General features: G+C 46.3%; 3 protein-coding genes and 1 pseudogene across 6 annotated transcripts; 3 read left to right on the forward strand and 1 right to left on the reverse strand.

Moving 5' to 3' along the window:
* Nucleotides 1-511: 511 nt before the first annotated feature.
* Nucleotides 512-2,137, reverse strand: LOC107278680 (uncharacterized; annotated as a pseudogene).
* Nucleotides 2,138-2,442: 305 nt separating this feature from the next.
* On the forward strand, nucleotides 2,443-6,177 carry LOC4338555 (pentatricopeptide repeat-containing protein At1g10270). The gene is made up of 2 exons (XM_015783805.3): nucleotides 2,443-5,371; nucleotides 5,924-6,177. Exon 1 carries the CDS (start codon nucleotides 2,596-2,598, stop codon nucleotides 5,329-5,331), a length of 2,736 nt encoding a protein of 911 aa, XP_015639291.1. The 5' UTR covers nucleotides 2,443-2,595; the 3' UTR covers nucleotides 5,332-5,371; nucleotides 5,924-6,177.
* Nucleotides 6,178-9,910: 3,733 nt separating this feature from the next.
* Nucleotides 9,911-14,354, forward strand: LOC4338556 (beta-glucosidase 19-like). Of its 4 annotated transcripts, none has more exons than XM_015783807.3 (13): nucleotides 9,914-10,373; nucleotides 10,547-10,706; nucleotides 11,144-11,202; nucleotides 11,323-11,398; nucleotides 11,576-11,647; nucleotides 11,841-11,928; nucleotides 12,047-12,305; nucleotides 12,501-12,616; nucleotides 12,931-13,151; nucleotides 13,251-13,279; nucleotides 13,376-13,475; nucleotides 13,622-13,706; nucleotides 13,790-14,354. In XM_015783807.3, the coding sequence occupies exons 2-13, from the start codon at nucleotides 10,619-10,621 to the stop codon at nucleotides 14,016-14,018; spliced, it is 1,422 nt and encodes a 473-aa protein (XP_015639293.1). In that variant the 5' UTR covers nucleotides 9,914-10,373; nucleotides 10,547-10,618; the 3' UTR covers nucleotides 14,019-14,354. The 4 variants fall into 4 exon arrangements, with proteins under 4 accessions (XP_066166334.1, XP_015639293.1, NP_001407324.1 ...); NM_001420395.1 differs by having other exon boundaries at nucleotides 9,947-10,373; nucleotides 10,643-10,706; nucleotides 13,790-14,314; XM_015783808.3 differs by having other exon boundaries at nucleotides 9,963-10,373; nucleotides 10,590-10,706.
* Nucleotides 14,355-17,054: 2,700 nt separating this feature from the next.
* Nucleotides 17,055-19,979, forward strand: LOC136356663 (cell wall protein IFF7-like). The gene is made up of 6 exons (XM_066310905.1): nucleotides 17,055-17,184; nucleotides 18,161-18,314; nucleotides 18,396-18,754; nucleotides 19,168-19,281; nucleotides 19,354-19,458; nucleotides 19,828-19,979. The coding sequence occupies exons 1-6, from the start codon at nucleotides 17,055-17,057 to the stop codon at nucleotides 19,977-19,979; spliced, it is 1,014 nt and encodes a 337-aa protein (XP_066167002.1).
* The last annotated feature ends 6,809 nt before the right edge of the window (nucleotides 19,980-26,788 follow it).

Below are 26,788 nucleotides of genomic sequence, written 5' to 3' on the forward strand. Positions count from 1 at the left end.
AATTTTTACCACCCTGTTAGCCCTCTCTTTAATTGCTCACCATGGGTGGTGCTCACCTCACGCGAAGAGGATGGGGTTCCGGTGGTGGTTGGCGACAGTGGAGGGGCAACCAGGGTGCAGCTCGATGCGGCGAACCCGAAGGTGGCCACGGTGAGTCGAAGCTATTTTTGGTTCTAGGCAGATTTTTACTATTGTTTTCTTGGAAAGTCAAAGTTGCTGCGTGTTTGTGAGCTTGGTAACGATGACCCGAGTTGGACATCATCAGCCGCGTTTCACTCTAGAGTGGAGTAGCAAGCCTTTTTTATCAGCGAGGCATGTCAGTCTGGCTCGACCATGTATGAACGAGACTGATGCTAATGAAGTCAGAGCTACGGTGTCAGCAAGCATGAATGCATGATGTATACCAACGATGACATGAGCCTTGTTGAGTTGTGCTTTGACGCAGGCTAGGTTGCCGTCGTTGCCCTAGTGTTTCTTGGCGAAGTCGGAGTAGCCCGGTCTTGTGGTGTGATATCGATAACGTCACGTCTTTGCCAATGTGTGGGGGTCTTGTTTTCTTTCAACCTTTTACTTGTTCATATGAACGGCGTTTGCTGAGTTTTGGGCTTGGCTATCCTGTGTTTCGTCATCATGGTAGCTTAGGTTAGTTGGAGTGCCGTTGTAATTGTAGTTTTTGCCTAGTCTTTCGTAATTCAGAATGCCAGCTCATCTCCCTCCCCTCTTTTCTCTCTTCCTCCTCTATCTCTATCTCACTTTTCTCCTCTCTGCAGGGTGGCTGGAAGGTGGGGAGGAGGTCGCTGGGGCGAGGCGGGAAAGGAGGGCGGCGTCGCACTGGTGGCCGCAGCCGTCGGCGGAGGCAACGGGGGCGGCGACGGAGGAGAAGGGAGGATGTCGGTGTCGCTGCTTCGACACTAGGTGGCTCTTCCCCGGCTACAACTAGCTGCGTCCACGCCCGCGATGAAGTTGCCCGGGCGCGGTGGCGCCCATAGTCCTCGGTGTTGCACACGCGAGGCCGATGCGCGGATGAGCACGGAGGATGGCGACGAGGAGGATGTTGTGCTGAGCACGGGGCCGGCGCAGCCGCCGCCCAGCTTCTTCCCGCGCGCTCGCTTGCCACGACGCCCGCTCCTCCTGTCGCCGCCCCCGTCGCGCGGTGGCGGAGAGGCGGTGGCAGCGGCGGCAACTGAGCGCGGCTGCGGATGGGGAGCGGCCGTCTCCGTCTCCGCCGTCGCCAGAGGAAGGCCATGGCGACGGAGGCCGCATGCGCGAACACCCTCGCGGCGCCGCCACAGCGGCGCCGCAGCACGATGAAGATCCCCCGTGCGGCGTGGAGTTAGCGGGAGAGGTAGTGTGCGTAGGACTAGAAGAAGATGTAGCCGGAGGAGCGTGTCCCCGGCGGGAAGCAGAGGAGCCAGCGGAACGGCGTGGTGCGGCTCCAGCCGCGCCACGACCACCGTGTGTCACGTATCTCGGTGAGCGTAGAGAGCAGCATGCCAGCGAAGATGACGGAGGAGACGGTGGCCATCAGGAGCGCGTGTGCCGCGGGCATGGGCCCTAGTGGGAGCGGCCTCCGGCGACGCGCAGGAGGGTGAGGAAGAGCGCGATGTTGGAGGCGAGGAAGCCGAGGAGGAAGGCCCAGGTGGAGAACCACAGCCCCGTGAGGCTCCACCGGAAGGAGACGATTGCCGGGTGCTCGCGCGAGCCAGTAGGCGGTAGTGGTGGAGGCGATGGAGGTGGCGGCGGGCATGGTGGTCGTTGGTGTCGGCGTGTGGTTGGCGCGCCTTCCTCCTTTCCCGCCGCCCGCGCGCTGCTCCTCCGTCGGCCGCCCGCCGCTCCTCCCCCGCCGCCCGCCCGCAGCTCCTTCCCCAGCCGCCGCGTTGTGGGCCTCATGGGCGGCGGCCGGTGGGGGAGCCCGCGTGCCGCTCCTTCCCCCGCCGCCAGCACACCGCCCCTCCCTCGCCGCCCTCCCGCAACGGCTCCTCCCACTGCTGCCGCGTCGCCTGTCACCGCCATCATCGCTGTCGTGTCGCCCATCGCCGGCTGCAGACGCCTGACGCCTCTCCTGCCTTGCTCGGCCGGCGTACAAGAGAATGGAGAGAGAGATGAGGAGGGGAGAGAAGAGAGGAAAAGAGAGAGGAGGATGATGTGTTCACACTAACATATGGGGCTCACGCTGCCTCAGCCGCCACTAGGATAAAACCGGGGTCAAAAACCACCGAAGGATCTGGTTTTGTTAGTTGAGGACGTCCGGTATCTGGTTTTGCGGTTGGGGGATGATTTTGTAACACAATGACAAGTTGAGGGACCTTGGGTGTACGTTTTCCTTTTTTTGTTTTTGTTTTGTACAGAGGGAGTAGGAAACTGTAGCACTGGCCCAACTTGACGGCCCAACGAATCGTTGCTGGCCGATATAGAGGAGGCTCACACCGGGAGATGGAAAATGGATCATACATTCATACAGTAACACCCACTAAACCCTAGCTACAGAATAAGAGGGTTTTTTCTTTTTCTTCCTCTTGTTGAAGATCGCCGCCGCCTCCCTCACCACCGCCACAAACTTCGTCTCCCGCCGCCGCCGCCCCCCACCGCGACGCCATGGCGCTCTACCGCCGTCTCCTCCTCCTCCGCCGCCTCTCCACCCTCCACCCGCACCCCTCCCTCTCCTCCTCCTCCTCCTCCACCGCCTCCCCCGCCGCCGCCGCTTCCGCCACGCACCACCTCCTCCCTCCCCACGCGCCGCTCGCACCCCACGCCCGTGGCTTCGCCTTCTCCTCCGCCGAGGAGGCCGCGGCCGAGCGGCGGAGGCGCAAGCGGAGGCTCCGCATCGAGCCGCCGCTCCACGCGCTCCGCCGCGACCCTTCCGCCCCGCCCCCGCCGCGCGACCCCAACGCACCGCGCCTCCCGGACACCACCTCCGCGCTCGTCGGCCCGCGCCTCAGCCTCCATAACCGCGTCCAGTCCCTCATCCGATCCGGCGACCTCGACGGCGCCTCCGTCGCTGCACGCGCCGCGGTCACCTCCCGCGTCCGCCCCACCGTCTTCACCTGCAACGCCGTGGCGGCGTCCATGGTCCGCGCGGGGCGCCACGACGACGCCGTCTCCCTCTTCGACTTCTTCTTCCGCCGATCCAACATCGTCCCCAACGTCGTCTCCTACAACACCCTCATCCTCGCCCACTGCGAGGCCGCCCGCGTCGACTCCGCGCTGCAGGTGTACCGCGAGATGCTCGACAAGGCCCCCTTCTCGCCCTCCGCCGTCACCTACCGCCACCTCACCAAGGGCCTCGTCGCCGCCGGCCGCATCCAGGACGCCCTCGATCTCCTGCGCGAGATGCTCAACCGCGGCCAGGGCGCCGACTCCCTCGTGTACAATAATCTCATCGCCGGTTACATCGAGGAAGATAACTGGGACAAGGCATTCGAGCTCTTTGAGGAGCTCCAGGGGAGGTGCTTGGTCTACGATGGTGTCGTGCACACCTCCTTCATGGAGGGGTACTGGAAGAAAGGAATGGACAAGGAGGCCATGGAGAATTACCAGTCGCTATTGGACAAGAAGTTCAGGATGACCCCCGCCACCTGCAATGTGCTGCTTGAGACGCTCTTCAAGCATGATAAGGACAAGGAGGCGAATGACCTCTGGGAGACCATGATCGACAACCACACCCCGCCGAGCTTCATTGGCATCAACAGCGAGTCCTACAATGTCATGGTCAATCAGTGCTTCAAGAAGTGCAAATTCCATGAGGCAATTGAGGTGTTCCACCGGCAGCCCAGGAAGAACGTCCAGATGGACGTTGGCTGCTTCAACAACATCATCGGGAAGCTTTGTGAGAATGGAATGCTTGAAGAGGCAGAGAAGCTTTTTGAGGAAATGGAAACCAAGTCGGTGCTTCCAGACGTGTACACCTACACTTACCTGGTTGATTCATGCTTCAAGGTGGGCCGCGTGGATGATACAATTCAGTATTTCTATAAGATGGCAGACGGAAGGGAGCATGGCCCGAAGTTCAATATTGGTTTCTTCAATCGGATGTTTGAAGGGCTTACAGAAGCTGGCCGGATGGATGATGCCTTGAAGGTATATGGAAGGATGCCTGACAAGGAGATCAAGCCAAACACAACCACCTTTGAGACCCTGGTTAATGCATTGTGTAAGGAAGGGGACTTGGATAAAGCACGGGAGTTGGTGAGTGACATGGCAAAAGGCGGTGTCACTCCTCCTCCTGAGTTCCGGGATTCTGTTATTGACATTTTTAAGAACGCTGGCCGGCAGGAAGAGATTGAGAAAGCTTTTGAAGAGAAACCAGTGCCATTGCCTCCTCAGCCAAGGCCAGAGTATCGCCCTCGCAATTCACCTCAGGGGCTGCCAGGATTTGCATCCAATCAGACACGGGGTAGCTACATGCCTCACCAAGGCCAACCGACATATGGTTCTCAACCACTTCATCCTGGCGTTGGTGGATCCCAAGCGATACAGCCTCAGGGGATGCCTTTGAGACCTCAGCAACCTGTGTTTGGAGGCCCTCAAGTTGATAAATCAGAGTTTGGTGGCCGCCCGTTGCAGCATGGACCTAGCGCCCCTGATCCACGACAACCTGGGGTTGTCTCCATGACTCAACCTCCAAATGTCAGTACTCCCAATACATGGCAGCATTCTGGAGTTCATGCAACTCAAGGAACACACCATGGGATGGGTTCTCCTCGTCCATGGCAACAATCAGTTGGCATTGGTCAAGTGCAACAAACTGATTATAGCTCGGGTCCACCGATGCAGCCTGGTTTTGGTCACCCTCAACCACCACAACCAATGCATAGTGCTCCTCAGACTCAGCAGCCTGGGTATGGCACATCTCATCCATGGCATACAGGGTTCAATGCTCCACAAGTGCAACAGCCTAGTTATGGTGGACCTCAGTCATCGCAGCATGCTGTTGGCTCCACTCAGCCACCGCAGGCACAGTTTGGTGCTCCTCAAGCACCACCACCATTACCTGGTTTTCACTATCAGAACAGACCAGAGTATGGTCAAGCAGTAGATCAGCATAATCGTTTTGGGTCTCCCCAGGGTGAGCCAAGATTTCACACACAGCCTCGACAGCAGGGATTTGATGCTCAGGCTCCTGGAAATCATGCTCTGCAAGGTCAGAACAGTTTTAACGCTCGTCGAGGACAAGTAGGGTTTGGAAATCAAGGGGCACCGCCTGAATATGGGGCTTCCCCAAGCCAACCCTCACATGGTGCTGCCTGGAACCAAAGAGGCTATGGATTGTCTGAAGATCAAGAAGATGTAAATCAGCAAGTGGTGCCTCATGCTTATGCACGTGTAAGATGAAGGATATCTCCATGATGCATACTCAATAAGAGCAACTCAGGTGAACTCAGTTGCACACACATCATATTTTAATAGTGTCAGTTCAGCATATTTATTAATCATTGGCTTTGCTCTGTTCATACTCAACTGAAAAGTAAAGAAGTAAGAATATATAGCCTTTAAAAGAAGCTCAATTTATTACTGTCACATGTGGTCAATATAACAACTAAGATGGTTAAAGTCTTGTGTGATGCTTCAAGACAAGCATGTATGCTTCTAATAAGTTTTGAGTTGCTTCTGTTCATTTGTTTGGTGATCCTAATTGCATACTCCCTCCGTCCCAAAATATAGGAACCTAGTACTGGATTAGACCTACTAGGTTGTGTCTAATCCAATAGGTTGCTATATTTTGGGACGGAGGGAGTAGTCATTTATGGAGTTCATACTACTGTAGAGCCACTTCATGTTGCATCAGTTTTGCTCCTTTACACTTGTTACAGCTTATTTGGCCATCGAAATGTCTCAAACTCTTCTACTACTAGAGCATATTAAATCTTGCTGAGTTTTGCTGGGGCATAACATGGCTAACTACTGCTATATGTTTGAAATGCAGGTTCCTCAAGCATCAGCTAGTTCAATAGCATTTGGTTTGGGACTATTTTTCGGAAATGAAATCTTTTGGACCAGGGAAAAATATTGAGTTAGTCATTCAACTATGTTAACACTGATTATACGTTTGTGATGGTTTAGTCACCAATTGGTCAACTCAGTAATCATATTGCTAGAATATTTTGTGCTTGTCAACTTTGACCTTTTTCCTCTCTCTATTTTCCTGAAAGAAAGGCCATGCTGGTATGCTTGTATGTATTTCTCACGTGTGGGATTCTTTTTTTGTTGCTTGGATTAGTTATGCTCTCTATTTACTCACTGCTCCAGTAAACTTCAACGGTATGCAAAAAGATACATTTCCTTTTGTCATTAATGACTTTCTTACTCTTACATGTGGAATTCTTACTGAATCTTGCCAACCTTTTTGTAACTGTTCCACACACACAAAAACCGCACCCCTGAAACTAATACAAGCAAATACATGCTGCGTCCTTCCATTTATTTCTGAGTACTGACCATGGATAGTCAGAATCAGCAGTTGATATCATACTATGTACAGATGAAAATGCAACTATTTCTTTATGCTTCAGGTTTAGTGATGATCTGTGCCTGAATGCCTCTGCTCTTATGTTGTAACTGAATTCCATTGCTCTTAATATGTTTCAGGATTGAGTGAATATATGTACTGATGAAAATGTATTACTTATGCTTGAAATCCTTTGCCTCTTATGCTTTTCAATGGAAATTTTAGTGATTTTTTGGGGGTAATTGTGGATGCATTTATGAAACAGAGAAACATTTAGGCTGTGTTCGGCAAAAGGAGTTGGGAACCCACTCCCCTCTTTTTCCGCGCGCACGCTTTTCAAACTGTTAAACGGTGTATTTTTTGAAAAAAAATTTCTATACGAAAGTTACTTAAAAAAATCATATTGATCCATTTTTCGAAAAAAAAAGCTAATACTTAATTAATTACGTGCTAATGGACCGCTCCGTTTTTATGTGCGGGAGAGATTAGTTCCCATCCCTTACTACCGAACACAGCCTTAGAATATGGATTCAGATAACATCTGAATTGTGCACATATTGGGTAACATCTAAGTTCTGATTTTGTTACTTTAAAATATTGCCATTTCCTTTCTGAATTACTGATGGAAATGCAACTACTTTGTTTTCTTCACGTTTGCAGACATCCCTCTTAGTTTTTCAGTGTAAGTGAAACTACAAATGGGAAATCACAGGAAACACCAGGTTTTGCTTTTCATCATAGCCAGTGCCTGTATTTAAATATTCCCTGAATATTCTCTACTGTAGCTGAAATGCCATAATTATTAAGAAGTTTACACTTGCCTGCAATTATTGTTTGGCAATTCCAGTACAAGGCATTGCTTATCTATTCTCCTCTGTAAGTATTTGCACTGTTGGAAGTTAGTTAAGATTGGATTTGTTACAACGGTGATTTGCTGTACAGCCTTGTGAATTGCTGCTTCCAGATTCGATCCAAATTTCGGTATGAAATGGGCAAATGGCCTATTCATATGTTCTCTTCATGATCTGTCATGGCTAAATTTTACTGTAGAAATAGAAAAGAAGCTTACTTTTCATTTCAACTGTACAGTTTATTTCAGTATGGAAAGGCATGTGCATATGTTCTCTTCCTTATCTGCATGACTGGATTCACCATAGAAATATAGAAGATGAAGTGAAGTAGAAAACAAGCTTACTTTTCATTTCAACTGTGCTGTTTATATATTAGCTGGGTTTGTGAATTTCTGCTTCTTTTGCCTTGCGTATAATGTTCAATCAACATAGCATATAGTTGTCATATGTTTGCTTGTTTGGTTCTTGATATCTTCTTGCCCTCTCGATTTCTCTCTCCCTCTCCCTCTCAGAGATTTGGACCAAAGAATCTGCAGTTTCAAATATTTGGCCTGTTTCACTCGAACTCTAGCCACTTTCTGCTCTACTTCTCTTGTTGTTTACGCAAAATTTTGAAAGGCGAGTTTCTTTCTAGCTGGAAACTTGGGATTGCTTTAAATTTAGCACTATTAGCATGCTAGGACTTTATTTACCCTTCAGGTTTTACTGCATTTCCTTGCCATTTTGTTTTGCCTTCAAGTGTGATGTGTATCTTGATAGGTACTTCTCCAGTATTTGCTTGTAAGCTCTGATTTGTTTAATATTTCTTCAGCATTCATTTATGGAGTTTTACAGTCAGGATTTTGTATAAACCGAATGCTCGTGTCAAATTTTAGCCAATAAGCTTTTCTCGTGAGCCAGAATGTGTCAGTTTATTGTAGATATGATCTTATTGCACATTAATTATTGTATCCTGTACAAAGAATGCCGATTTTCTTTGTTGGGACCGTACATATTTTTAAGGCTGCGGCTTCATTTTTTTTTTATTTCATCCTTGAGTTTCGAAAATATTTAGTTACAAGAGTACGATGAGTTGGGAATCTGGTCTTGTTTTGAATAATTAATGTGTGATTTGATTTAGTTAGGCACTTGTAATCTCGGTGTAGTTCGATTGGAATGTCAATTTGACTGATTAGATTTACCTGAATTATTTTGTCTGTATAACATTAAATGCATTATACATGTCAAGTTTGAAATTTGTTGCTTCCGTGGCTCCAATGTTCTGTTATTTTTCCAACTCAAGGATTATCATTTTGGCGAGGTGAGGCGACGCGACCCTGGCGTAGACCGTGCCGAGTGGAGGCCTGTATGCTGCATGGTTGTTGCAATATAATGCCGGCCATGCGCACTAGACGAGGCAGGCAATCCCGGAAAAACCATGTTCCGTTTTATTCCACAAATATTTCGATGTTCCTATTGCTGATATGTGAAAACTATAACGATGAGACACAATATTGTTTGTGCTATAGTAAAGTTTTCTGTTGTAACTTGCGACGGGCTTTCAATAAATTATTTTTGAACATTATTTTACCCCGTGAGATATAAAGGTGATGCAGATTTATTTTCCAATTACAATGTACTCATATCTTGAAATGTAAGGCATAATTATCTTTTCATCATATTTCATAATATAAAGGAGTGCATGCATACATACATTAACTAGCACATGTAAGTCCTCTATCATCAAACCCCACCACTTGCATGTATCTAGGTGATCTAACCAATGAGACGAGGTGATTAAATTCTTTTCGTCTTTGTGTTTAGGGTGGTTGTCTTAGGCTCCCATTGTTTCGCTTCTTCCACCGTTTTTAAACTAAAATTTGAATTTTGAAACTTAATTTTGAAGTTGATTTTGTGGTTTTTCATTGTAGTTTATTTTACGACCTTTTCTTTTAAATCGCTATGAATGTGTATATAAAAGTTTTATCCAAATTATTTTTTGATTGTTAATAAGCTGTGTCATTTTTGATTAAAAAAGCGAACCGATGGGAGCTTTATATTTTAGCATGAAGAAAGTATATTTATGGAACTGTGTCTAGAAAAATCGCTACCGGGCATCCGATGATTCCGATCAAATAGGTGTATGGACGAAAATGGATTGAAAAATGAAAAGGCATACTCCCTCCATACAAATCGTTTAGGACAGCGACACGGTCTCCAAAACATAATTTTGACTTCTTATTTCTATAAAAATATTTATTGAAAAATGATATATGTATACTTTTATGAAAGTATTTTTCAAGATAAATTTATACATATAATTTTTATATTTTCAAACTCAACAACTTAAGAGTTATTCATAATTTATATTCCCAAGGTTTGACTTAAACATTGTTCTAAAACGACTTCTGTTATGAGTATGGAGAGAGTATTCACGAATACGATGATTACGTAGCAAGTCGAGTACCAGAGACGGGCAGACACACTGATAAGAAGCCAAAAAAGGACAGGACAACGACCAGGCCAGCACGAATCTCCTGGCGAGTATCCTGTGGCTCGCAATTCGACTGATGAGATCGACAAGATCTGTCCACGCAAAATTCAACAAAAATGCTTTTGTAACATTGGATGGTTCATACTGGGTTGTACTCCCTTTAAACGTTGGCCTCTTGTTAGTCGATGCAATCATCTTCTTGCCACGATTGGTACAGCACCCACACGAATCGAGACGCATATGCAGCTGAGAACAAAAACATTCGATCGAGTAAAATAGAAAACAAAATTCATCTTTTTGGTTGCCGGATCATCCTATTGACCGACCAAAACGACACGATCGAGGCTAGTGAATTATTGGAGAGGAAGGAACGATAGCAAGCGAAAAGAGGAGAAAGAAGAAGAAGAAGCTGCTGATGTGTGGCTGTGCATCTGGAGAGGACGCAATGGAGACCAGGCGTCCTCTGCATCCGCTGCTCCTCTTCTTCTCGCCATGGCTTCTGCTGCTGCTGCTTCTTGTTGTTCAAGGCGTGAGGTCGCTGCAGTTCACGCGAGACGATTTCCCTGACGGATTCACGTTTGGAGCCGGGACTGCGGCTTTCCAGGTATTCTGAGTTCTGTCAGCTTGATCTTAAGATGCACTTGATATTGTAGTGCTAAGGGCTGTGTGGTTTCAACCCCGAGATCCTGTGTTCAATTCCCAAATGCTCATAATTTCCTTTTGAAAATGTTTAGAGGGATGTCTCTTTCTCTCCAAATCTCTTTTTTTTTTTGTCAGCTTGATCTTTTCCTGCTACTGGTTGCTCTGCTCCTACCTGCAGATTCAATTCAGGGCATGAATTGAATTTGCATGGTTTGGTTTTGGATTTTTCAGTATGAGGGTGCAGCTGCAGAGGATGGGAGGACACCAAGCATCTGGGACACCTACGCTCACTCATGTACTGTACTCCCTCTCTCCCTCTCAACTTGGATTGGCTTGATTCCTAATTGCTTCCTAATTACTTGTTGCAACAGGAGACCAATTTTTTTGCACACAATGTCACAATAGTAATGGTTGTTTGCTATTCTAGTTTGGAGTTCACTGGGTTCATCTGAGAGTGGGGAAATTCACATTTTTTTTCCTTGATAGCTCAAATAAGTTTGATCTTTCTCTTCAGATAATGGATAAACCAGTCGCTATGTCAAAGGCACACAAAGCACAACGGAGCATTATTGCTAAGTTTGTTTGAGAGAGCTGTACATGATAAACTATAACGGCCTAGCTTTTAACCTCTGCACTTTAAGTTGGCGGGGAAAAAATGTGTTTTCAAATATATGGTTGTTCTTGTTCTTTTTACCTGTCTGTGCCAATTTGACCTGTGATCTGCTGCATCAGGGAGGAATCCGGGAGGAGAAACAGGTGATGTGGCATGTGATGGCTATCACAAGTACAAGGTATGATGTTTGGATTAGAGATAAAACCATCAAATATCAGATTAATCAGCCATGATCTTGCATTGTTCTGAGAAATTTTCTTTTCATCTCTGTTAATTCATTGTGGGCTGATCTATGTAGGAAGATGTAATGCTAATGAATGAGACAGGCCTGGAGGCTTATAGGTTCACCATTTCTTGGTCGAGGCTCATTCCGAGTAGGACAACTACATATCACCTACATATTGATATTTATCAATTTATCATTAATGAAGATGTTTTCTTCTCCACACATGCATGATGCATGTTCTGATTGGATGTAGAGGCTGGGTTTATCCCATTTTCTAGAAAAAATGCATGATGCATGTTCTGATTTTAAGTTTGGATCAAACTAGGTGGGAGAGGAGCGGTTAATCCAAAAGGCTTGCAGTTTTACAATAGTATGATAAATGAGCTAGTAAAAGCAGGTTAGTATATCTTGATTATCCTATCATTTTGACCTATCCAAATTCTGAAAAAAAAACAATTGTATTCATTAATGCACATCACTCTTAACTTCGCATTAGTTGTTACTAACCAAATATCTTCTTAACAACAATAATGCATGACTGGTGACCCCTGAGTCTGAGATTAGGCTTTCTGCTCCTGATTCATGAATAGGTATTCAGATTCATGCTGTTCTGTACCATATAGATCTTCCACAGAGCCTTCAAGATGAGTACGGTGGATGGGTTAGCCCCAAAGTTGTGTAAGCATTAAGCAGTAATTTCCCTTTCACTCCATGCTGATAAGATTATCTTGAATGACAATAACCATTAGAAACTTTTATCCTCACAGGCTTCACCTTCCTTGCAAATGTGTTGCAGGGATGACTTCGCAGCATACGCTGATGTGTGCTTCCGCGAGTTCGGTGACAGAGTCGCGCATTGGACAACTTCCATTGAGCCAAATGTCATGGCTCAATCTGGCTATGACGATGGGTATCTCCCGCCAAATCGTTGCTCGTATCCGTTTGGCAGAAGCAACTGCACACTAGGAAATTCCACGGTTGAGCCATACTTGTTCATACACCACACCCTGCTAGCTCATGCTTCAGCTGTTAGACTTTACAGGGAAAAGCACCAAGTGAGTGTGCATTATCATTAGCAATTTTCTTCTTCTGAATATTTTCTTGAATGGCCCTGTATACTGTATATTCTTAATTATTCTTATGAAGTCAAGAAAATGATTTTTTTTTCGAACATGTAGGAGATCTGCGTATCGCTCCATTAAGCAAGAAAAATGATTTTTATTTCTCTGTTTTTGGTTTCATTGTTTCAGGCTGCACAGAAGGGCGTTGTCGGCATGAACATATACTCCATGTGGTTCTACCCACTCACAGAGTCAACTGAAGATATTGCTGCCACTGAAAGAGTAAAGGATTTCATGTATGGATGGTATGTCATGTTATATCATATTTCTGAAGTATTTACTATAGCAAGAGTGAAACAAATACTTCTTCCGTCCCATAAAAACCCTGATCCCCCAGATTCAAACTTAGGATTGGGTTTTTTATGGGACTTGTCCATATTTAAACCTAGAATTGGGTTTTTTATGGGACGGAGAGAGTTGGTTCCTAGCTTTGGTTGTAAGCTTGTTATACCAGCCACTACAGCGAACTCTGCTGTCCATGCTTTGAGTTTTTCTTTTGAAAACATAGGTTCCTAGTAGACTCTGAATCCTGACACAACTAAATGCAACCAAATTGCAGGATCTTGCATCCTTTGGTGTTTGGAGATTACCCAGAGACCATGAAGAAGGCCGCCGGTTCCCGTCTTCCATTATTCTCTGACTACGAATCTGAGCTGGTTACTAATGCGTTCGACTTCATTGGGTTGAATCATTATACCTCAAATTATGTGAGCGATAATAGTAACGCAGTAAAGGCGCCGCTACAGGATGTCACTGACGATATTTCTTCTTTGTTCTGGGGTAGGAAATTTCATACTGATATGCTTTTCATTATTCATACGTTCTTAAAATTTTATGAAGCTCAATCATTTTATTCATGTGTGCTTTTTTTTTTGTCAGCCAGCAAGAATAGCACACCTACTCGAGAGGTGATAAACGACAACACTGTCTCTGAACTGAATATATTGAACTTTTCATAACATCTGCAGACTGTAACATGGTTTTGCTTGTTACTCTTGAGGCAGTTTCTACCAGGGACCTCATTAGATCCTCGGGGGCTAGAGCTCGCGCTTGAATATCTTCAGGAAAAGTATGGAAATTTGCTGTTTTATATCCAGGAAAACGGTCAGTAGTCCTACTTGTAGCACTCAATTAGTCTCCAATGTTAACTTTAAGGATCTCTTTTTACAAAAGTAAATAAATAAATAAGAGTTCTGAAATACAACTTCCAACTCACATTCTGTCATCAATTTTACTTGGCATTGTATCAGGTAGTGGATCAAATGCAACCCTGGATGATGTGGGGAGGATTGACTGCTTGACACAATACATTGCAGCCACGCTGCGATCCATCAGGTTCTTAAGAGTTTTCTACTGAAAAATCACAAGATCTCACTCTTGGATCTTATTGGTTTGAATGACTGACCGATCGATCGCAGGAATGGCGCCAACGTGAAGGGATACTGCGTGTGGTCATTCATGGATCAGTACGAGATGTTTGGCGATTACAAGGCGCATTTCGGCATTGTTGCCGTCGATTTTGGCAGCGAAGAACTGACAAGGCAGCCCAGGCGCTCTGCTAGATGGTACTCGGACTTCTTGAAGAACAATGCTGTCATCAAGGTGGATGATGGTTCTGTCTCCACAGCCTTCCATGCTCAGCTTTGAGTGATGGGTGCTACTACTCTGAACACCATCCTGTATGCTCTCCTGCAAGAACAATTCTGTTTTAGTGGCATATCATCATGTATCTACCAATTTTCAGAGTTGGAAGTCGTCAATAGGTACATTGGTAAAATTATCACGAAACCTGAGATTGAGGCCATTCGCATGGTTTCGGGTGTGCACTCTGGTGTATACCCTTCCTCGATAGCCAACTGTCGATGAAAAATTTTCTTGTAACCGTTTATTCCCTCTCTCTTAATGCCATTGGATGTCCTTTCTTTGGTCATCCCGGTAAAAAAGAGATTGAAGCCATTGTATGATAGTATCACAAATTTAACACTTTCTCTTCTTTTTTTTTTTTTGCAAAATTATAGATTAATTGTAGAGGCTCCATCCTTACATTTTTATCTGGAACTTCTAACATTGTGTTTGCCTATTAGTACTGGGTGTAAAAATCTGAGCAAGAAGAAAAAATTCGAGTACACAATTTAAAATTTGTTTTTCTATTTTTTTATCACCCAAACAATAAGAAATCGGCACTATACGCACCGTTATTTTCTCCAACAAAAATTGGATAAAATTTTAGATTCTCGTGGCACGCTTTTTCAAAGTGCTAAACAGTACGTTCCGTGCAAAAACTTTCTATATGAAAGTTGCTCTAAAATATCAAATTAATCTATTTTTAAGTTTATAATAATTAAAACTCAAGTAATAATATATTAATACCACCTTATTTTACCTAAAACGCTTAATCTACATATTTATCTTCTATCCTTACTCCTTACTGTCTGTCATCATCCCGTTGGTTGGGTTTTCTCCTCGCGGAGCACGCGACTAATAACGAATTAATTACAGAAAGAGAACCTAACATGCCTCTGAAAGATACTAAATATTACCATTTCTTAAGCTAAGAGCAAGTATAATAGAGCTAATTAGGTTGGCGATAAGAAGCTCCACATCAGCATACTCCTACATGGAGGAGAAAGAAAATAGGAGAGAGAGTGAAGTGGGCGCTTGCAGAAGCGCCGAGCGATAGCATGCCGAAGTAGGCGCTGCCGTCCTCCCGCAGCAGGTGTGGATATGATGCTAGTTATTGTTGATCCCGTGTGCACAAACAATTCTGCCTGCTCTCGCCAGTGCAACACGCAAAAGAATTTGCTCTCATCCGGCATATGACACACATATGGTCACACAAATGAAAGCTAGATTTGATCTTAAGGTATGTTTAGTTCACACCAAAATTGGAAGTTTATTTGTAATTGGAACGATGTGACAGAAAAGTTGGAAGTTTGTGTATACAGGAAGATTTTGATGTGATGGAAAAGTTAGAAGTTTGAAGAAAAAGTTGGGAACTAAACCAGGCCTTACAAAATTTTAGTACACACATGCAGGCAATCCATTATATATACTCCCTCCGTCCCAAAAAAAGACAAACTCTGGTTTCCGTGCCCAATGTTTGACTGTCCGTCTTATTTAAAACAATAATGAAAAAAATTAAAAAGAGAAGTCACGCACAAAATATTAATCATGTTTTATCATCTAACAACAATAAAAATACGAATTATAAAAAAATTTCTGTCGAAACTAGATTTCGGCAATAATAAAAAGGGGGTGGCTATCAAGCTGGAGAAGTGTATGGGTTTGGAGACAAAGGATTTATACAGGTTCAGGCCTTCTTATTCAAGAAGTAATACCCTACTCCTGTCCGGGGATGAATCCGCCGAGTGTCTTATTGATTGTATGATTTGGAGAAAATCAACATGTGTACCCCTAGAGGCACCCGGACCCCCCTTATATATGGGAAGGAGTCCGTGTTACAAAAGATAATCTATATCCCTAACGAAATATGCAGATACAGATAAAATACAGTCGTAACCGACTAAGTCTCAAGGTATTTCCTTGATGTACAAGTTGAGAAACAAACCCGAGACACAAATAAGATATTCTATCTATATTTGGTATCCTGTATTCAGTCCAAATACCATCGTCGTGTAGATATGGGATATCCATAATCTCCACAGTAGCCCCCGAGACCTTTGCAGTCAACCATCATAGCCTTCTCAAAGATAATAATCCGAGTGCTTCAAACCTTTCATGCCAAGATCTGCCGAGTAACGAAGACAAAGACTGTAAAGGGCGAAAAGATAAAGAATATAGTGCATCGAATAGATGCACCTAATTAGGTGTAGCTCCCAACTATGTGATTAGTTAACAAACTAAACATATAGTTGAGAACAAAATAATAGCACAATCGTGCATCATATGACAAAAGCATACGCGGCGCCTAAAGAGGCATTCTAGCCGACTGCTTTTTAGCCATAATAAAAGGAATCCGAGTGGTTAGCACTCTAAAAGGTTCACGAATGAACACACTTGACGGGCATCCGAATAGAAAACTCTAAAGATTACCCACCAAAAATTATAAAAATTATGGTAATGAATAAGTCTAATAGCCTAGGCTTTGACTATTTACCATAATGAAAACAGGCATATAACATACCAAGGAAATGACTATGGTAAAAACAAGTCATTCTAAGTTAACCCAGACAGCTTTTGTAGCCTAAAAAAGCTTACAAAAACAGCATAACACCTTTCTGTCGGGCACCTTTTAATTTGCATTGCAATAATTCCAAAGAATTATATGACCGCGTAAAAAGGATTTTATCAGCATTGGGCAACACTATTGTGCGCATAAATTGCCAAAGCAAAAAATGCCTAAGTCCCTAAGGAGCACAATGGGCCACGCTGTCAAAAGTACTGGGCTGAGGTACTGTTCAGGCCTAAGCCCATTTGCACCTCCGATACCCTTAACAAGAAATCCCAAGATCCAAGCGACACTTCATCTTCCCCGCCGGAACTCTCGCCATTTTCCCCACTCCCTGCTACAGTACAGAGCTGCACCGGCAAACTAGGGTTCACCATTCCACTCGAATCCACCTTCGAAAAGTTCATCAAAATCCTTCCCGTGATCCACTGCCTCAATCCCTCACCTCTCCCTAGCCATCCCTCGAATCAAATCAACGCATTCGGAAAAAATCAATGGCGGAAGAGAAGGAAAACTTTGAAGGCCAATGGGCGCCATCCGACGTGACGGAGGAGAACCTGAAGGAGATGGTGGCGCACGGCGTTCTCCCTGCCAAGGAAATCATCGGGTGGCGGCCAGCGTGCGGTGAGGCTTTTCCGACCCCCGATACACACGAGGCTGTGGTCTTCTCCCATTTCTTCTATGGCGGCTTCGCTCTTCCGACCTCAAAATTTTTCCGCGGGATATTAAGCTTCTATGGAATCAGCTTGCATCACCTAAACCCAAATTCCATAGTTCACATCGCCAATTTCGTCCATGTTTGTGAAGCCTTCTTGGGAATTAAGCCCCACTTCGCTCTGTTTCGCCGAATCTTCTTTCTCAAGCCCCAACCAAACAAGAGTAAGCCATGTGTAGTCGGAGGGGCCGGATTTCAGCTGAGGGGGACTCTGAGCCAGAAGTACTTCTCTATGCCCTTCAAGACCTCAAACAAAGGGTGGCACGCAAACTGGTTTTATATTCAGAATCCTGAGCCTGCTCTTCCCGAGTACTCTTGTCTTCCTCCGATGTACCAAGATACTTGGAACTCTCTTCCGATCGGGGATGAAGCTGCCCAAGCCTTGGAGTTGATGGATCGCATGCTAAAACTCAAAGAACAAGGCTTACAAGGAGAGCAGATTACTCGGCATTTCATCAAATGCCGATTGGCACCAATTAAAGAAAGATCCCGTACGGCATTCGAGTTTGACGGCAAGCATGATCCTAATCGTGAAGAACCAGACTCTCTGGATTTTAAAATCATGAAGGAGAGAATGTATAAAATCTTCTCAAATGCTATTGTCGTCAGCTACTCACATCAGCTGCCAGTTGTGCCATATAACGCATTCAATCCGCCTCCACAGGTACGTATCCGAAATCTTCAACCCATGACCAAAACATAATCTTGTCTTCATGTTGAGTTAACTACCGTGGAGGCATCTCATTCAGGAATATGTATTGATGAAGTCTGACCCCCCAATCACTCAGCGCCGATCTCCTTGCCAGCACACCGTTCAGGGAGGTGGAGGGCCGACAATCAGATCAGATCCGCAACCTCAAACCTCCAATTCGACTGGGCAGACAGGTTCTCGCAAGAGAAAGCTGGTGCTTAATGACGACGAAGGCGACGACGGCAACAAATCTGGGGACAAAGGCTCGCCCAATAAACTCCCAAAGCATACCACTCCCAGGAAAAAACTGGCTAGTCGTCCAAGGCCAAAGATCAGAACATCTTCCAGGTATAAACCTCTTGGTACCATTTCACTTCGACATGCTTCTCTCATGAAAATAATATTGAATATTGAAAGAACACTTTGCAGGAAACCATCCGACATAGATCCAACTGGAAAAGATCCTGATCCGACTGTGACGGAACCAAATTCATCCAAGGATTCTGAGCCGACTGCCGAAAGCCAGCCGACTGGCGCCTATACTTCAGGTGATAAGACCAATCCGAGTGACCAGCCTCCGACTGGAAACCAGTCGGCAGCAACTGAAACTACAACAACCCAAGAGCCCCCGACTGGAAACCAGTCGGATGTAGGTCCAGATCAAGAAACTCCCGAAGTTGAAGCGCAGACGACAACTTCTCAAGGACCAGAGGCTGGTAACGACTCGATGATTGGGTCTCCAGATAAAGAACAAGGATCACCCCACGCTCAGCTAGGAACATCCTCAAGTAACTCATCTTCTCAAGTGATGCCGATTTAAATAACTTCAGCTTATTCGTCTAATATCTTGGAAATACATCAGGACCACCAGGCGATGACGAAAAAGAAATTCCTCGCATAAAGGCGGCTGATGACTCTCGTCCTCCTATCTTGCTCAAATGGTGGGACGAGAACTCACAAGCTGCCGGCATCGTCATAAATCGTCAAAAAGAAGATGAGGAAGTGTGCCGGCTGAAGAAGGCACTTGGAGAAGCCACTCGCATTGTGAATGTAAATCTTCCGGGTGACTGCCTTTGTTGACTTTGTTTTCTCTTTAGCAGAACTAAACCATGAACCATTATGCAGAGAATCCATCTTCGCAATGAGGCCAAGACCGCAACTTTAGAAAAGCTGGTTCCTCATTTGGGAACTCTTGAAGCAGTCAGGGACCAGCTACACGAGGCCAAGGAGCTTGCCAAAAAGACAGAGAAGGAATTGAGGGACCAAATTGCTCAGCTCCAGGATTCAAACTTCGAGCTGAGAGGTTCATCAAAAGGTAATCTTCTAGATCTGTCCCATTAATTTACGCTGTCATAACTGTATCCTCAACCATTTGGATTTCAAACAGCGCAAGCCACCAGGATGGCTCAAATGGAGAAACAAATTGAAGCCCTGAAAAGAGACAAGGTAGAACTGGCTGCGCAAAGGGACTCGGCCTTGAAGGAGGTTGAAGGTACTGCCAGCTAACAATCTGGACTTCTCTCTTTTAAATGCAGCAGATTCTTATCATAAATGTGTTTTGTAGACCACAAAATCAAATCTCAAGCTCAATTTGACGTCCTGGTTGGCAAGATCAAGAGGCTTGAAGGAGCAAGAGATGAAGTCGCTAGTGTCGCTACACCACTCGTCCAAGCTATGTTCCTCAATAACAGTGGTCCGAGTGCACTCGACGCAACCGAAATCTTCGACAAGCTGAGAGTTGCTCCGGATGTATATTTCAAGAATGTCAAGAAAGCTGGAAGTATGGGAGCTGGCATGGCATTGGCGATGACCAAATCCTTGTACCCAAGGATTGAAATTGACGCCATTGATGGCTTTGCAGACGGGACAAGCGAAGAAGCTGCTCTTGATCTTATCAGCAATGCTCAAAACGCGGCTGACAAGATTGCAAGTGACGTTGTAGATCAATTCCGCAATACCGACCTTCAGCCGAGTAGTAATAACTCTGATGATGAAAAGACTGATTCTGACTGAGTATAAATGTAGCAAATGGAGGCATAACTTGTACAATACTGGTGTATTTATGCTGTGCTTGATAAATCTAGCCAAGTCTTTGATTTCTTAAAAGCTTTTATCAAGCTTTGTTGAGCCTAAAACCCAAAGAAGCTATTAAAAACTTTCAGTCCTCGCAGACTAAGTAGAAAAACCAAACAAGGCAATGATAGACCAAGTAAGCAAATAAAATTGATAAAAAATCACACTCCATTATTATGATGATAGCCCCCGACTGACAACGTCAAGAAGAAAACTTGATGTTGACAGTCAAGATAGGGAAGTACAATGATAAGCTTAAGCGTAGAAACGACGAAGATGTTCAATGTTCCAAGAGTTGTCGACGAGTGTACCGTCTTCGCGCTTGAGTCGATAGGAACCTGGTCGGGTGACTTCAGAGATGATAAATGGCCCTTCCCATAGAGGAGATAACTTGTGCCGATCTCGTGTAGTTTGAATTTTCCTCAAAACCAGGTCGCCGACTAGAAAGGCACGGGATCGAACATTACGATTATGATAACGTCGCAGCCCTTGTAAGTATCGAGCCGACTGAATCAAAGCCGCTTCGCGGACTTCTTCCAATCGGTGCAAGTCATCCACTCGGTCCTCTTCGTATCGTTCTTCACGGAAATTTCGAAAGCGCAAAGACTCGAATTCAACTTCACTCGGCAACATTGCTTCTGCCCCATAGACAAGGAAAAAAGGTGACTGGCCTGTGGCCCGACTGGGTGTAGTTCGCAAAGACCAAAGTACTGATGGCAGCTGTTTCACCCATTTGCCGGCATAGGGTTTTAGCCGGTCAAAAACACGCGCTTTAATCCCTTGAAGTATCATGCCATTGGCTCGCTCCACCTGTCCATTGCTCATGGGATGCGCCACTGAGGCATAGCAAATCTTAATTCCAAAGTCTTCACAAAAGTCTTTAAAAACTCCGCCAGTGAATTGTCTGCCATTATCAGTGATGATCCGATTGGGCACTCCAAATCTATGCACAATGTTGATGAAGAAGTCTCGAGCGTTATCTGCTGTGATTGTGACAACCGGTTTAGCTTCAATCCACTTGGAGAATTTGTCAATGGCCACAAAGAGGTGCGTGTAACCGCCGACTGCCTTTTTAAACGGGCCAACCATGTCGAGCCCCCAAACCGCAAACGGCCAAGACAGTGGGATGGTCTGCAACTCTTGAGCTGGTAGATGAATTTGTCTGGCGAAAAATTGGCAACCTTCGCACGTGCGCACAATTTTGTCGGCGTCGGACACTGCAGTAGGCCAAAAAAAACCCTGCCGGTAAGCTTTGCCGACAATGGTGCGTGCGGCAGCATGGTTTCCGCATATCCCAGAATGTATGTCTTTCAGCAATTGCCTCCCTTCCTCTAAAGATACGCAGCGTTGCAGAATCCCTGAAGGGCTTTTCTTGTACAACTCAGCTTCATGCATAACGTAAAGTTTGCTCCGCCTTGAAATCCGCTCGGCTTCATCTTTGTCTTGTGGGAGTTCTTGAGAAGTCAAAAATCGTATGAAGGGCTCTCGCCAATCGGCTTCAACCAGAGCTACGTCATGAGTGCCCGCAATTTGAGTAGTATCTTTGTGAGGTACTGTCGGCGTATAAAGGTGTTCGACGAAAACATCGGAGGGCGCCACCTCGCGCTTGGATCCAAAGTTGGCAAGTCTGTCGGCGGCTTCATTGTTGTGTCGAAGAACGTGACTGAGCTCGAGTCCATCGAACTTGTCTTCCAATTTGCGTACCTCTTGTCGATATGCCATCATATTGTCGTCAAGGCAGGACCACTCTTTCATAACCTGGTTGACAACCAGCTGTGAATCGCCTCGAACTATTAGACGCTTTATCCCTAGGGAAATTGCAATCCGCAGTCCATGAAGGAGCGCCTCATACTCGGCGACGTTGTGGGATGCCGAAAAATGTATCCAAAGCACATAGCTTAATCTTTCTCCAGTTGGGGAAATCAAAACCACTCCTGCTCCAGTGCCCGAAAGTCGTTTTGATCCGTCAAAATGCATGGTCCAGTGCTCCATCTTCTCCGCGGGGGTATCCTCCTGGCACTCGGTCCATTCGGCGACAAAATCAGCTAACGCTTGGGACTTGATTGAAATTCGGGGCTTGAATGATATGTCCAAAGACATCAACTCCAAAGCCCACTTAGCAATCCGTCCGTTTGCTTCGCGGTTGTGCAGTATATCACCGAGTGGAAATGATGTGACCACCGTTACCGAGTGACCTTGAAAGTAGTGAGATAGCTTCCTGGTAGTAATTAGAATACCATATAACAGCTTCTGAACCTGAGGGTACCTCGTTTTAGAGTCGGCTAGGACCTCGCTGACAAAGTAAATCGGTCGCTGGACTTTCTGGACATGGCCTTCTTCCTCGCGCTCAACGACCAAGACTGTGCTCACAACCTGGGAGGTGGCTGATACATACAGCAACAACGGCTCCTGCGGATGTGGTGAAGCTAAGACTGGTGGCTCGGTGAGGAATTTCTTGAAATCTTCGAAGGCCTTCTGTGCTTCGGGTCCCCACTGGAAATCATCTGTTTTCTTCAGTAGCTTAAAGAAGGGCATCCCCCGCTCGCCAAGTCTTGAAACAAATCGGCTGAGCGCCGCCATGCATCCAGTCAGCTTCTGAACATCTTTCTGGGTACTTGGCGGTTTCATGTTGAGGATAGCAGTAACTTTCTCCGGGTTGGCTTGGATGCCCCTGTGAGACACCATAAAACCAAGCAGCTTCCCTGACGGTACTCCGAAGGTGCACTTTTCAGGGTTTAATTTCATCCTGAAAGCGCGGATGCTCGCGAAGGTTTCTTCTAGATCCGAGATCAAATCATCCTTTTGCTTGGTCTTGATAACTACATCATCCACATAGGCTTCAACGTTGCGGCCGATCTGCGTTGAGAAGCATCTCTGGATCATACGTTGATAAGTTGCTCCTGCGTTTTTTAGTCCGAACGGCATGGTGACGTAGCAGTATGCTCCAATGGGCGTGATGAATGAAGTCTTCAAGCAGTCGGATTCCTTCAGTCGGATCTGATGATACCCCGAGTAGCAATCCAAAAAACTGAGAAGCTCACAGCCGGCGGTCGAGTCGACTACCTGGTCAATGCGAGGCAACCCAAAAGGATCTTTAGGGCAACATTTGTTGAGGTCAGTATAATCAACACACATGCGCCATTGCCCCGTTTTCTTCCGAACTAGAACCGGGTTTGCCAGCCAGTCGGGATGAAGGACTTCTTTAATGAAGCCTGCCGCTAACAGCTTGGTTAATTCCTCCTTGATCGCGTCTTTCCTGTCTTGTACGAATCGGCGGAGTCGTTGTTTGATAGGCTTGGCATCTTCTTTGACATGTAAGGAGTGCTCAATCACCTCTCTAGGAATACCGGGCATATCAGATGGTTTCCACGCAAAGATATCTTTATTGTTCTGAAGAAAGGTGATGAGCGCGCTTTCCTATTTACAATCTAACTCGGCGCCTATTACAGCAGTTTTAGTAGAATCAGAAGGATCTAGGGGAATCTTTTTAGTCTTGGCTTCGCTTTCTCCACTTTTTGAAATCTTGGTAGCGGGCACTTCTCCTTCGCTCGCCGTGGCTACAGCCAGTCGGATATCCTCTCGGGCTGACGCCATCTCGCGGGTTTGAGCCATGTCGCAACTCTCCTTGTCGCATGTGACGGCTTGCTTGATGTCGCTCCGTAGGGATAGGACTCTTCGGGGACCAGGCATCTTCATCATCATGTAAGTGTAGTGCGGGACGGCCATAAACTTGGCTAACGCCGGGCGTCCGAGTATGGCATGGTATGCTGTCTCGAAATCGGCGACTTCAAAGCTGATATTCTCTGTGCGGAAGTTTTCCCGAGTGCCAAAGGTGACCGGGAGGGTGATCTGGCCGAGTGGAGTTGCGGATAATCCTGGAATTACTCCGTGAAAAGGCGCATTGCTTGGTTTTAGCTCGGAGCGAGGAATCTGCATATCATCCAAGGTCTTGGCGAAGAGGATATTGAGTGCACTGCCGCCGTCGATGAGGGTTCTGCGAAGCTTGACATTACGGACCACTGGGTCTAGTACCAGGGGGTACCGCCCCGGGTGGACCACTCGGTCAGGATGATCCGAGCGGTCAAACTTGATTGCAATTTCTGACCATCGAAGATACTGGGGCGTGTCGGGCTGAACAGCATTGATCTCCCGTTCAGTCAATTTTTGCTTCCTTTTAGACTCATAAGCCAGGGGGCCGCCGAAGATATGGTTGAGCTCCTTGCGGTGGTCTTGAAATCCTGCCGGGGTGTCGCCGTCGTCCTTCTTCCTCGACGTACTTTGTTCTTCGTCGGAGTTCTTCCGTGTAGTCTTGGTGTATTGCTCCGCAAACTGCTTGTAGACGAAACAATCTTTGGCCACGTGGTTGGAGTTAGGATGGTGCGGGCATTGGGAGTTCATGATCTTGTCGAACGTGTTGACGCGCGAACGCTGTCGAGAAGAGTGAGTGGCGGTTGCAACAAGTTCCTCAGGCTTACGCTTGCGGTCCTTATGGTTGTTACTTCCACCTCCTCCCGTAGCCGGCGTACCCTTGTTTGGCTTCCAACTAGGACCCGACTGCTTTGATGCGGTGACGGCGTCTTCAGCTTTGGCGTACTCGTTGGCTTTTTCAAACATAAGCTTGACTGTCCTGGGAGGCTTACGCCCGAACTTGCCGACCAATTCTTCGTGGCGAATCCCTTTGGTGAATGCGGCGATGATAACGTCGTCGGTGATGTCGGAGATCTTGTTACGTTGTTCAGAAAATCGCCGGATGTAATCTCGAAGGGATTCTCCGGACTTCTGAATAACGTTGTAGAGGTCGTATTGTGTGCCGGGACGCTCGAAGGTGCCTTGGAAGTTGGCGATGAAGTGGTCGCGTAATTCGGCCCAAGATCTAATTGTACCACGGGGCAATCCATGGAGCCAAGATCGGGCGGAATCCGCTAAAGCCACTGGTAAATAGTTCGCCATGGCCTTGCTGTCTCCTCCTGCTGCGCGGATTGCGAGACCGTAGACGGTAAGCCACGATTCTGGGTTAGTGGTACCGTCGTACTTCTCTATTCCAGTCGGCTTGAAGCCGGCTGGCCAATCCACTCGACGCAGGTCGTCGGTGAAGGCTGCTACTCCGTCAAGGTCGTCGTCGTGGCGGTCCGGCGAATGATGATGGCCTCGAGCTGCTCGGCGCTGTATGATTGTGTCGCGAAGATCGACGGGGCGGCGACGAGGTGGTGAGCGAGGCCGTTCCACTCGGCGCTCCCTATGATGGTCGGGAGGTGAGTGAACGGACCGCTCGTCGTGACCCCTGCTCCTGCGATTGGATCCTGCGCCGGTGATGCTGAGGCTTGGATGACGGTAGTCATGAGATCGGAAGTGGGGGACTCGGCTGCCAGTCGGAGTGGTTGAAGGATGACGCCGACTTCCCTGAAGCTAGGCGAAATCGGTGTTGAAGCCGACTTCTGCCTAGGCCTACGGGATGGAGACGCTGTCGTGATGGAGACGGCCGCCAAATCGTCGGGGAGCTTCATCAGGATCGGTGGGTAAGCCCCATCATCTTGATCTGGTGACGTGGGAGAAGATGCGATCTCACCCGAGTGGTTTGAAGCCAACTCGATTGAGATGGTCTTGAAGTAACTTTCAGCCGCGTTTGGGAGTCCAAACGGGACTGAAATCCGGTTCTCTCCCGACTGGTCTGACACCGAGTCAAGGAGAGAGATCTTGCCGAAGTTGTTGGTGACGAAGTCGAGGCTGCCGAACCGAAACGTCTGCCCGGGTGGGAAGACGAGGTCGTCGATGCCGGAGACGGAACCCATTGCACTGATCGGCGAAAAGCTTGACGCTCCCCTACCTGGCGCGCCAACTGTCGAAACTAGATTTCGGCAATAATAAAAAGGGGGTGGCTATCAAGCTGGAGAAGTGTATGGGTTTGGAGACAAAGGATTTATACAGGTTCAGGCCTTCTTATTCAAGAAGTAATACCCTACTCCTGTCCGGGGATGAATCCGCCGAGTGTCTTATTGATTGTATGATTTGGAGAAAATCAACATGTGTACCCCTAGAGGCACCCGGACCCCCCTTATATATGGGAAGGAGTCCGTGTTACAAAAGATAATCTATATCCCTAACGGAATATGCAGATACAGATAAAATACAGTCGTAACCGACTAAGTCTCAAGGTATTTCCTTGATGTACAAGTTGAGAAACAAACCCGAGACACAAATAAGATATTCTATCTATATTTGGTATCCTGTATTCAGTCCAAATACCATCGCCGTGTAGATATGGGATATCCATAATCTCCACAATTTCATATAAGACGGACAGTCAAAGTTGGACACGCAAACCCAGGGTTTGCCTTTTTTTGAACGGAGGGAGTACCATCTAGCTATTGTGCTGTCTTCAGATGACTTGACATAAACTACCGCCGACAGGAAGCTATAGGCAGTGTAGTTCCCTTCAAACTTCTAAAAATTCATATGCATGGAGCATTAATTTTGGACGAAAAAACACCAATTGCATAGTTTGTACGTAAAATGTGAGACAAATCTTTTAAGCCTAATTATGCCACGATTTGATAATGTGATGCTACAGTAAACATTTGCTAATGACAGATTAATTAGGCTTAATAGATTCGTCTCGCAGTTTATAGGCGGAATCTGTAATTTATTTTGTTATTAGTCTATGTTTGATACTTCAAATATGTGTCCGTATACTTAGAAAAAATTTGGCACACGAACTAAACACGGCCATAGTATTATTAATGGATAGAAAT

The sequence above is a fragment of the Oryza sativa genome, chromosome 5 (assembly GCF_034140825.1).
Source record: "Oryza sativa Japonica Group chromosome 5, ASM3414082v1".
Classification (NCBI taxonomy): domain Eukaryota; kingdom Viridiplantae; phylum Streptophyta; class Magnoliopsida; order Poales; family Poaceae; genus Oryza; species Oryza sativa.

What these genes read in the sequence shown, in the direction of transcription:
- LOC136356663 (XM_066310905.1), top strand. Translation starts at nt 17,055, where the DNA reads ATGGCGGAAGAGAAGGAAAACTTTGAAGGCCAATGGGCGCCATCCGAC. An exon ending in CGGGTGGCGGCCAGCGTGCG is followed by an intron (nt 17,185 to 18,160) that starts GTGAGGCTTTTC and finishes CTGGGCAGACAG; the next exon opens with GTTCTCGCAAGAGAAAGCTG. An exon ending in GGCCTTGAAGGAGGTTGAAG is followed by an intron (nt 19,459 to 19,827) that starts GTACTGCCAGCT and finishes ATGGCTTTGCAG; the next exon opens with ACGGGACAAGCGAAGAAGCT.
- LOC4338556 (NM_001420395.1), top strand. Translation starts at nt 10,185, where the DNA reads ATGTGTGGCTGTGCATCTGGAGAGGACGCAATGGAGACCAGGCGTCCT. An exon ending in ATAGCACACCTACTCGAGAG is followed by an intron (nt 13,280 to 13,375) that starts GTGATAAACGAC and finishes CTCTTGAGGCAG; the next exon opens with TTTCTACCAGGGACCTCATT. An exon ending in GCCACGCTGCGATCCATCAG is followed by an intron (nt 13,707 to 13,789) that starts GTTCTTAAGAGT and finishes GATCGATCGCAG; the next exon opens with GAATGGCGCCAACGTGAAGG.
- LOC4338555 (XM_015783805.3), top strand. Translation starts at nt 2,596, where the DNA reads ATGGCGCTCTACCGCCGTCTCCTCCTCCTCCGCCGCCTCTCCACCCTC.